Source organism: Hippoglossus hippoglossus, chromosome 14, assembly GCF_009819705.1.
Source record: "Hippoglossus hippoglossus isolate fHipHip1 chromosome 14, fHipHip1.pri, whole genome shotgun sequence".
NCBI lineage: Eukaryota > Metazoa > Chordata > Actinopteri > Pleuronectiformes > Pleuronectidae > Hippoglossus > Hippoglossus hippoglossus.
The window spans coordinates 11,643,012-11,653,902 of record NC_047164.1 but is presented as its reverse complement, the minus strand read 5'-3'; the positions used below and the strand labels follow the sequence as shown (position 1 = coordinate 11,653,902).

Genomic DNA, 10,891 nt, shown 5'->3' with positions numbered 1-10,891 from the left:
GAAAACTGCTATATAGTTTTTTATTATAATAAATGAAATTCAAGACCAGACAGATATGAAGTATACATGTATATATATTATAATATATTGTCACAAACTACAGGCAGAGACAGTAGGTATCCATTGTCTTTCTCAAAGCAGAGGGCACTGAAACTCTGACTGAGGTATTTTAAGACTCAGGTTATTAGTTCCATGTTGATCTTGTTTGTATTTTTATGACAGCATGCACACAGAGACATTACAAACGCAAACTAATTTTAAAGAAAGAAAGGCAGTTGTGCAAATGTTTCTATTCAATGCACAGTATTCAAATTAATATCAATTCCTATTTACAATGCAAAATATGTAGCTTCTCAGTTCCACAACATGTTCTGCAGAGGAGCTGCTACTGCAGCACAATGGTTTTAAATATAGGCTTTGATTTGAATATGGCCACAAATATGATTATTGCCTTGTATGAAAGAAGTCCCTTGTACTCAAATAAATACCAGTACTACACAGTATCAAGCCGTGCATCTTCCGCTCCTGCAAATATTTCACAATAAAAAAAACTTTTTAAACAAGGGAATGGATTCCATTAACAGAAACGCTGGAGTGCTTTTATTTTTGAAAAGGCATACAGAAAGTGTTGCAACCCTTTGTTTGTGACATAAATTCATCAGATAAACATTAAAACTCAGGTAAGATCATTTTCTCTGTTTATTCTGCTGTGAACCACAATGTTTATCTGTCTATGACACAAATATATTTACAACACTTTCCGAACCCGTTTCAAAGTAAAAGCACTCCAGCGTTTCACCTTCTGAATCCACTCATTTGTTCCAACGGGGCTTTGATTGTTATCGACAGACCGAAAGATGCGCATCTTCATACCGTAGAGTCCTGAAATTTACTTTAGTACATGAACCAACTTCTTCTTGAAGGAAATGCAGGAGATAAACCTGCAACTCCGTCGCCAGTAGCGGACACACAGCGCGTGTGAAAAACAGACAACCGACACACAGCTGATCTGCGGCGCGACGACAGCCAGTGAGTCCAGAGAGTTGGGGGATCGACAGTGAAGACTGCGAGATCGATTGGTAGATCGCGATCGATGGGCTGCGACCACTGATTTAGATGAAACACACAAGTGACAAATTCTCTAGGTTTATTTTATATTCAATTTCTGCCAATAGATCCCTTTCATCTAAATCTTACAGACTGAACCTTTAAAGCAGCTGTGTATGAGTCATTCTAGATATTAATGAATTAATCTTGATATTAGTGTGTGTAATTCTATCTTAAAAGTGAGGAGGCAATTTTAACATGTGCACCGATGTCCAGTCAGACTTACACCAATCGGATTCCTGTAGAAGGACTGTTTCCCAGAGGAGGGGAAAGACATGGCGATGACGCGATCTAGAGACACGGGTAAAGACGGAAATTAATTTCTAACCTTAAGCAATTTCTTTTAGATGCATTATCCAACATGCATGTCTGTCTTTCATACACCATCTTACTCCCACCTGTCACGTAGGTAAGGTCAAGGTCAAATCCATCCTTCTGATAACGCCGCTTGTTCTCAGAAATCTGACGAAATGAACACAAGTAAAAGATCAGGGATTAGCAGACATTTCCTCTCTTTTTTTCCCAACCATGATTGTCTCAAACTGATTTTAATGCATCATTTATTCAGAGTTTGTTTCCTGTGAGTCCGTGGTGTGACCTCACCATCCTCCTGGTGACCTTCTCGAGCTCCTTCTTCTGAGCTGCCAGTCGGAAAAGTCTCACCAGGATTATTATTCTCAGGAAACGGAGAAACGTCACCGCCCTGATGAAAAACGAATGACTCCTTTTATTCATGAAACAATCGATAACATATTAATGGTGTTAAGTGTAATGAACTCAACATCAGTATAAAGTTATTTCTAAAAAATGTAAAAGAATAGTAGTATGGTCAGATTAGATAGAATATTAGAAATCAATATAATGTTTTTTAGATACTAGTATATTCTCAACATGGCTTATGAATGAAAAATGTTACACATATTTTTATTTTCACTGTACTGATTATTATTCAGTCTCAGGATAAACATAATACAATACAATTACAATATAATGTTTTGGTTTCCGTAATATAAAAAGTTACAATATTGTAGAACTGAAAGAAGACTGGGTGTGTTTAATGTCCCACTTTGGCCGACTACTTCATGTTAGATCTGGGTAATGACTCTTGTTTCATTTCACTTACCCTCCAGTAACTGGAACTGAGCATGAGATTGGAATAAAACCTGTTTTTATTAGTACAATAACTCTTGTATGTGGTGTCATTTTCTACTTTACATAGGTACACATAATAGGTCACATCCCACCTGGCCTGTGTCTCGGCAGCTGGAGCTGGAACTACTATCACATTATCAACAGGTAGCTACCCTGATCATTTATCCCAAAATGCAGATTATAGAACTGTTAGGAATGGAAGTTGTAGAGCAGCAAAGACAACGGCAGCAGTACGTCATCCTATGTCCAGTTAACATCATTGTCACTGAGGGAAGGCCATTCTGTTCCGTACTGTCAGCAGTTGTTTCTTTTTCTGAAACGCACGATTTCACAGCGTCAATTAGTGATACTTCTATCTGCAGTCTTTTATCCATACTCTTGGACTCTTGGAAACATGGTTGACTTATCTTCAGCAAAGCTTGCGTCATCTCTTGTTTTTTTGCATGAGTCAGTCATCTATCTCATGGTGTTTGTGTTTTCTGCTTTAGTAATCAAAATGTTCAGAGTCTTTGACTAGTCTGGTAGCTGAAAGGTTGCGTTGCATGTCTCATAACACCATCGTCCATTTTCTCGAATCTGGACTTTTGTCTTTTGCTACACACGTTCTCTGTGTACTGTCTAATTCTTCACTGATAATGTCTGAACCTGTGCTTTGTCTTCCCAGATATGAAAGTACAATTGCTGGGCAGTTTTTTGGTCATACGCACTTAGACGAGTTCCAAATGTTTTATGACGAGGACACCATGAGCCGCCCGCTGGGAGTGGCTTTCATCGCTCCCAGTGTCACTACCTATGTTAATCTGAACCCAGGTGAGTTCACAAACTAGTGGAATGATTCAACATTTCATAATGAACAAGCAACAAAGATTTAATTCTTTTACTCTTTCCAGGATACCGTGTCTACTATGTTGATGGTGACTACCCCGGCAGCTCTCGGCTCGTGCTCGACCATGAAACCTACATCCTCAACCTCACAAAGGTGAACCACAGTCCAGGGGCTCCACTCAGCCCAGAACAAAACCCGAAATGGACACTGCTTTACCGCGCCACCGAGGCATACGGTCTTTCCACCCTGTTCCCGTCTGATTACGACAAGCTGATGCAGGCCTTCATCAATGATGACCGAGTCTTCCAAAGGTTCTGGTACTTCAGACATAAAGGACACGTGTCGTCGCCCTGCAAGGAGACATGCAAAACCTCACTGCTCTGCTTTCTGCGGAGTGGGCGCTACGACGAGCTGGAGCAGTGCGACCTCCTCAATGGTTTTAAAGGCAACATGGTGAGGGCTGCCAGAAAAACCCTCTGCTGATCTGAGGAATTTTGGACTGACTGGTTGAATAGAGAAAAAGAGCAGTTGGACCAAATAAGAAATTGAGCCAAAAAGTTAATTTGTTCTTGTTGCTGGTGGGTAAGGATAGGAACAGTTTGTCGATTTCATCAACTGTGAAGAGGTTGGGGATTTGTCAGTTTTGCCTTGTGCTGTTGCTCATGTTTTTGCAAATGCAATGTCAGTTGTGTGAAGACTGATAGAAAGTTTCCATAATGTTGTTGTTTACTTGAAAAGCACAGAACAGCCGGGGTTAACGGGTTTGTTTGACATCATCATGATTTTCAGTTCCTTCTATACTGGGTGCCTTTTTTCAGGGAAAATAATTTGAATCCATCCTGGACAACAATCTTGAAATGCTGCGGAACGACAACATTCATTCATCAACATAGTAGACACGGTATCCTGGAAAGAGTAAAAGAATTAAATCTTTGTTGCTTGTTCATTATGAAATGTTGAATCATTCCACTAGTTTGTGAACTCACCTGGGTTCAGATTAACATAGGTAGTGACACTGGGAGCGATGAAAGCCACTCCCAGCGGGCGGCTCATGGTGTCCTCGTCATAAAACATTTGGAACTCGTCTAAGTGCGTATGACCAAAAAACTGCCCAGCAATTGTACTTTCATATCTGGGAAGACAAAGCACAGGTTCAGACATTATCAGTGAAGAATTAGACAGTACACAGAGAACGTGTGTAGCAAAAGACAAAAGTCCAGATTCGAGAAAATGGACGATGGTGTTATGAGACATGCAACGCAACCTTTCAGCTACCAGACTAGTCAAAGACTCTGAACATTTTGATTACTAAAGCAGAAAACACAAACACCATGAGATAGATGACTGACTCATGCAAAAAAACAAGAGATGACGCAAGCTTTGCTGAAGATAAGTCAACCATGTTTCCAAGAGTCCAAGAGTATGGATAAAAGGCTGCAGATAGAAGTATCACTAATTGACGCTGTGAAATCGTGCGTTTCAGAAAAAGAAACAACTGCTGACAGTACGGAACAGAATGGCCTTCCCTCAGTGACAATGATGTTAACTGGACATAGGATGACGTACTGCTGCCGTTGTCTTTGCTGCTCTACAACTTCCATTCCTAACAGTTCTATAATCTGCATTTTGGGATAAATGATCAGGGTAGCTACCTGTTGATAATGTGATAGTAGTTCCAGCTCCAGCTGCCGAGACACATGCCAGGTGGGATGTGACCTATTATGTGTACCTATGTAAAGTAGAAAATGACACCACATACAAGAGTTATTGTACTAATAAAAACAGGTTTTATTCCAATCTCATGCTCAGTTCCAGTTACTGGAGGGTAAGTGAAATGAAACAAGAGTCATTACCCAGATCTAACATGAAGTAGTTGGCCAAAGTGGGACATTAAACACACCCAGTCTTCTTTCAGTTCTACAATATTGTAACTTTTTATATTACGCAAACCAAAACATTATATTGTAATTGTATTGTATTATGTTTATCCTGAGACTGAATAATAATCAGTACAGTGAAAATAAAAATATGTGTAACATTTTTCATTCATAAGCCATGTTGAGAATATACTAGTATCTAAAAAACATTATATTGATTTCTAATATTCTATCTAATCTGACCATACTACTATTCTTTTACATTTTTTAGAAATAACTTTATACTGATGTTGAGTTCATTACACTTAACACCATTAATATGTTATCGATTGTTTCATGAATAAAAGGAGTCATTCGTTTTTCATCAGGGCGGTGACGTTTCTCCGTTTCCTGAGAATAATAATCCTGGTGAGACTTTTCCGACTGGCAGCTCAGAAGAAGGAGCTCGAGAAGGTCACCAGGAGGATGGTGAGGTCACACCACGGACTCACAGGAAACAAACTCTGAATAAATGATGCATTAAAATCAGTTTGAGACAATCATGGTTGGGAAAAAAAGAGAGGAAATGTCTGCTAATCCCTGATCTTTTACTTGTGTTCATTTCGTCAGATTTCTGAGAACAAGCGGCGTTATCAGAAGGATGGATTTGACCTTGACCTTACCTACGTGACAGGTGGGAGTAAGATGGTGTATGAAAGACAGACATGCATGTTGGATAATGCATCTAAAAGAAATTGCTTAAGGTTAGAAATTAATTTCCGTCTTTACCCGTGTCTCTAGATCGCGTCATCGCCATGTCTTTCCCCTCCTCTGGGAAACAGTCCTTCTACAGGAATCCGATTGGTGTAAGTCTGACTGGACATCGGTGCACATGTTAAAATTGCCTCCTCACTTTTAAGATAGAATTACACACACTAATATCAAGATTAATTCATTAATATCTAGAATGACTCATACACAGCTGCTTTAAAGGTTCAGTCTGTAAGATTTAGATGAAAGGGATCTATTGGCAGAAATTGAATATAAAATAAACCTAGAGAATTTGTCACTTGTGTGTTTCATCTAAATCAGTGGTCGCAGCCCGTCGATCGCGATCTACCAATCGATCTCGCAGTCTTCACTGTCGATCCCCCAACTCTCTGGACTCACTGGCTGTCGTCGCGCCGCAGATCAGCTGTGTGTCGGTTGTCTGTTTTTCACACGCGCTGTGTGTCCGCTACTGGCGACGGAGTTGCAGGTTTATCTCCTGCATTTCCTTCAAGAAGAAGTTGGTTCATGTACTAAAGTAAATTTCAGGACTCTACGGTATGAAGATGCGCATCTTTCGGTCTGTCGATAACAATCAAAGCCCCGTTGGAACAAATGAGTGGATTCAGAAGGTGAAACGCTGGAGTGCTTTTACTTTGAAACGGGTTCGGAAAGTGTTGTAAATATATTTGTGTCATAGACAGATAAACATTGTGGTTCACAGCAGAATAAACAGAGAAAATGATCTTACCTGAGTTTTAATGTTTATCTGATGAATTTATGTCACAAACAAAGGGTTGCAACACTTTCTGTATGCCTTTTCAAAAATAAAAGCACTCCAGCGTTTCTGTTAATGGAATCCATTCCCTTGTTTAAAAAGTTTTTTTTATTGTGAAATATTTGCAGGAGTGGAAGATGCACGGCTTGATACTGTGTAGTACTGGTATTTATTTGAGTACAAGGGACTTCTTTCATACAAGGCAATAATCATATTTGTGGCCATATTCAAATCAAAGCCTATATTTAAAACCATTGTGCTGCAGTAGCAGCTCCTCTGCAGAACATGTTGTGGAACTGAGAAGCTACATATTTTGCATTGTAAATAGGAATTGATATTAATTTGAATACTGTGCATTGAATAGAAAAATGTGCACAACTGCCTTTCTTTGTGTATATTTATTTCTTGTATATTCAGCCTTGAAGAGAAATTGCAAAAAATAATAAGTATGACCCTCCTAAGTGGGTTTTTTGGAAGATATCAACAAAATCCCGACTGTTTGCTGTCCTGGCTCCTAAATGGTGGAATGAGCTCCACATTGACATCAGGACAGAAAGTCTACACATCTTCCGCCGCAAACTAAAAACACACCTCTTCCGACTATACCTTGAATACAAGTTTAAACTAACAATTTAGTAGCACTTAAATGGCACTTACTTAAAGCACTTTGTAGTTTAGCTTTTTTGAAGAAATTGTGCTTTCTTGATTCTTGTTGTTCTGGGTTTGTTCCTCATGGTTGATGCACTTATTGTAAGTCGCTTTGGATAAAAGTGTCACCTAAATGAAATGTAATGTAATGGTAGATCTCGGCTTAAGTTTGGAATTAAAAAGTGATCTTGGGCTCGAAAAGGCTGGTGACCACTGATCTAAATTGTACAAATAGTTGTTTTCTTTACTCTAGAATGATAATTTACATTAAAATACTTTATATTGACATCAGGAGCGGGTCCTCTCTATGGAGGTCGCCATGTATTTTACAGTAGCCCAGACTGGACAAACTAAACACCTTTTGAGTTTTTATGACAACTGAAGGCTACCACAGGTTCTCTCTTATGTTTGGAAGGGGAGGGTGAAGTGAGAGCTGTTCAGCTGCAACATGCAACTTCACCACTAGATGTCAATAAATCCTAAACACTGAACCTTTAACCTATTCCTCTTCTCTCTGTGCAGGAGGTGGCCAGGTTCCTGGACGCTAAACATGAAGACCACTATAAAGTTTACAACCTGTGCAGTAAGTTTGCACCACCTCTCATCACATCGCACTCTATTGCCTTTGGATAGAACTCAACAAACAGTATCATTTTTGTTTCCAGGTGAGAAAGGTTACGACCCCCAGTTCTTCCACTACAAAGTTGAACGTGTGTTCATCGACGACCACAACGTCCCCTCCCTGGAGTGAGTTAACCTTTTCTTTTGTGATGTGTGTTTTTCTGTTGCACCGCTTCCTTCTGTTTGTGATTATATTGAAGCGCTGTAGATAAGAGCTTGTTAAAATAGTGCAGTGTGGTGATAACATGAAAGAACATCCTCACCACATTTGCACAGTGGCTGCAGGCATGTGTTAAATCATTATGAACACGAGCACAAACTGGATGTGTCACAAATAAGTGATAATATTTTCTCAGTTAATCTCTCATCATCGTGTGTTTTACTGTCTGTCTCAGGGACATGCTGAAATACACAGCCAATGTGAGGGAGTGGATGTCGGACGATCCCAAAAACATCATTGCAATTCACTGTAAAGGAGGGAAAGGTGAGGCCAAAGATCTGCACTTGTTTCATTGTGATTTCCTGAATAATTTGAGTTGAATTTTAGCGTTTTGCTGTTGAAAAAGTGTAGCCTGTACCCTGATCTGATCATGACTCTGCTCTCTTTGACAGGACGCACAGGTACACTGGTGTGCACCTGGCTTATCGATAGTGACCAGTTTGAGAATGCACAAGTACGTCTTTTTTACTCTGAAACTTGTTCAAACAAGGGTTAACGAATGAGCAGCTGCAGACTTACACTTAGATTAATTTCTGTTTGTCCACCAGGACAGTCTGGAATATTTTGGTGAGAGGAGGACGGACAAGAGTCGCAGCTCCAAGTTTCAGGGAGTGGAGACTCCATCTCAGGTGAGAATCAGCCACTCAGGAGACATACTCACAAAAACTTAGGAAGAAAGAAGAAAGATATTTTGAGACGACACTTCTGGCTGCTGACTAGCGCCTATTTGTGGTTGCAATTGACACAACTTGAACAGGGTATTTAATAAGTTACACTCTTATTGCCTTTTACCTGTATCTTTGCACACCTTTTTTCTTTTTTGATTAGACTGTCATTCAGTAGAGCGCATACCTCTGCAACAGTCCCTTTGAATTCAATCAAGCTGCACCAACTTTCACACACTGATACTGATCAGTATCCTAAATATGCCTCGCTAATCCATGAACTATTCCCTGGGAGATCAGTGAAAATGTCCAAAAAAACGCCCTCTATCGCAATGTCAAAGAAAGTGATTCAAAGATTCCTGGATCTGCCCCTTTGTTCAGATCGGTGCCAAAACTCCACATTGCTCCTTATCACCTGTCAGTAATATGTGAAATGTGCTCATAAAGCCTTAGAAACTGAATTAATACAAGTTTTTTTTAATTCTGTACCTGTGTGGTCCACAGAGCCGGTACGTGGGGTACTACGAGATCATGAAAACGAGGTTCAACAGGCAGCTGCCTCCACCCAAACCCCTCCACATCAAGAGCATCCGCATACACTCTATAGCAGGTAAAACCCTGCAAACCTGCAGGGCACTCAAACATCCTTTAAATTCGGCTTCGTGATAATGTTAACATCTGTTGGTCGTGCTCTTTCCCAGGTGTGGGTAAAGGGGACGGCAGCGATCTTAAGGTGAAGATAATTGTGAAGAAAGAGCTGGTGTTTCAGTGTGTGTGTGCCAAACAGGAGAACTGCAAAGTGAGTCTCACTCAAACCTCATTAGGTCACAATGATTCATTTGTTGATTCGATGATTCATGAATTTCCGGTGTTTTTGAAGGTGTTTCCTGACGTGGGCAATAATGCAGCAGTCATCAGTCTCCAGAACGGGCCTGAGGTCGAAGGAGACGTGAAGGTCATGTTTGAATCAAGTGCTGTGAGTTCCTCTCTTTATTTTGTCCTATGATTCTGTTTGTCTTTTGTTTTTATTCATTCACTTCTAATGGAAATGTTTTTATTCTTCTTCTATGTGTGTGTTTAACTAAGCTAATTTAAAAAATGTGAGGTCATATAATTTTATTTCTTATTTGATTATTTTACACATCTATTAAATTTGTATTATTTTACTCTAACTTTTTTGTAATTCTTTTTTGATTTTATCCTTTTTATTTCTTTTACCTCTTTTAGTCTCTCTCTTTTACTCTACTCTTTTTAATTGATTTATTTTTAATTTTAGTCTCTGTGTTGTTTCTAATGTCTCTCACCTTTAGGGTCTTCCAAAAGGATACGAAGATGTCCCGTTCTACTTCTGGTTCAACACGTCCTTCATAGAGAACAACAAGTACATTTCTGTTGCTCTGATAAAAATGTATTTCCTTTGCTCTTGACCTTATTTTCTGTTTCTAACTGAACTTTGAATTCCCACCACAGATTGTTTCTACCCAGGGATGAACTGGACAACCCACACAAACCCAAGACCTGGGACCTGTACAAGGAGGATTTTGGTGTCTCCATGTTCTTCTCTGAACCATAATAATAAAAAATGCTTTAGAAAAATGAAGAAGGTACAATGGCTTGTTACAGGTGAACAGGAAACACTAATAAATAAAAAACTGAAATTAAAAAAGACAATTCAACTGAAATGTTTAATAAGGGATATATGAGGAAGCACCATGACATTTTATGTATTGTATTCCAGTAAACGAGTTGATATGTGTATGTGTGGTGACTCTTTTGGGTATTCAATAAAACATTTTTATTGCACTTGAAATTAAATTATAAAGCTTAATTCTCATTACAAAATAGTCAAATTACTTTTGGAAAATGTCCTTTGAATTACAAAATAAACTACCTCTGAATTTGTAATCACAGGGTTTCTGCAGGTTTCAACAAGTCAAATTTAAGATTTAATTTTAACATTAAAATACTAGAATTTTGTAGAAATTCTGAACATTCACTGCATGAAATATTAAAAAAATATTTTATCCATAATTTAATCACTTTGTTTTGATTTTATTTATAACATACTTGTACATTGTGAGTGATTTAAACATCTTTGCTGTTACGTTCCAAACTTTGCTTCACAAAGAGGGTTTCTGATTTTAATTGGTAGTCATTTCTTTGACAAGCACTTAAAGCTTGAAAACTGCTATATAGTTTATTATAATAAATGAAATTCAAGACCAGACAGATATGAAGTATACATATAAT

At 38.8% G+C, this 10,891-nt stretch overlaps 3 protein-coding genes across 3 annotated transcripts; 2 read left to right on the top strand and 1 right to left on the bottom strand.

The window, feature by feature from the left end:
* Window positions 1-1,253: 1,253 nt before the first annotated feature.
* LOC117774378 (phosphatidylinositol 3,4,5-trisphosphate 3-phosphatase TPTE2-like) lies at window positions 1,254-1,879 on the bottom strand. The gene is made up of 3 exons (XM_034606776.1): window positions 1,711-1,879; window positions 1,506-1,569; window positions 1,254-1,398 (listed from the first exon to the last, which is right to left on the bottom strand). The coding sequence occupies exons 1-3, from the start codon at window positions 1,840-1,842 to the stop codon at window positions 1,301-1,303; spliced, it is 294 nt and encodes a 97-aa protein (XP_034462667.1). The 5' UTR covers window positions 1,843-1,879; the 3' UTR covers window positions 1,254-1,300.
* A 402-nt stretch (window positions 1,880-2,281) lies between these two features.
* On the top strand, window positions 2,282-3,964 carry LOC117774377 (sphingomyelin phosphodiesterase-like). The gene is made up of 3 exons (XM_034606775.1): window positions 2,282-2,403; window positions 2,924-3,069; window positions 3,150-3,964. Exons 2-3 carry the CDS (start codon window positions 2,982-2,984, stop codon window positions 3,566-3,568), a joined length of 507 nt encoding a protein of 168 aa, XP_034462666.1. The 5' UTR covers window positions 2,282-2,403; window positions 2,924-2,981; the 3' UTR covers window positions 3,569-3,964.
* Window positions 3,965-5,283: 1,319 nt separating this feature from the next.
* Window positions 5,284-10,241, top strand: LOC117774376 (phosphatidylinositol 3,4,5-trisphosphate 3-phosphatase TPTE2-like). The gene is made up of 13 exons (XM_034606774.1): window positions 5,284-5,430; window positions 5,572-5,635; window positions 5,743-5,807; window positions 7,658-7,718; window positions 7,801-7,882; window positions 8,152-8,240; window positions 8,369-8,430; window positions 8,525-8,605; window positions 9,146-9,251; window positions 9,343-9,440; window positions 9,522-9,617; window positions 9,952-10,022; window positions 10,112-10,241. Exons 1-13 carry the CDS (start codon window positions 5,299-5,301, stop codon window positions 10,212-10,214), a joined length of 1,110 nt encoding a protein of 369 aa, XP_034462665.1. The 5' UTR covers window positions 5,284-5,298; the 3' UTR covers window positions 10,215-10,241.
* The last annotated feature ends 650 nt before the right edge of the window (window positions 10,242-10,891 follow it).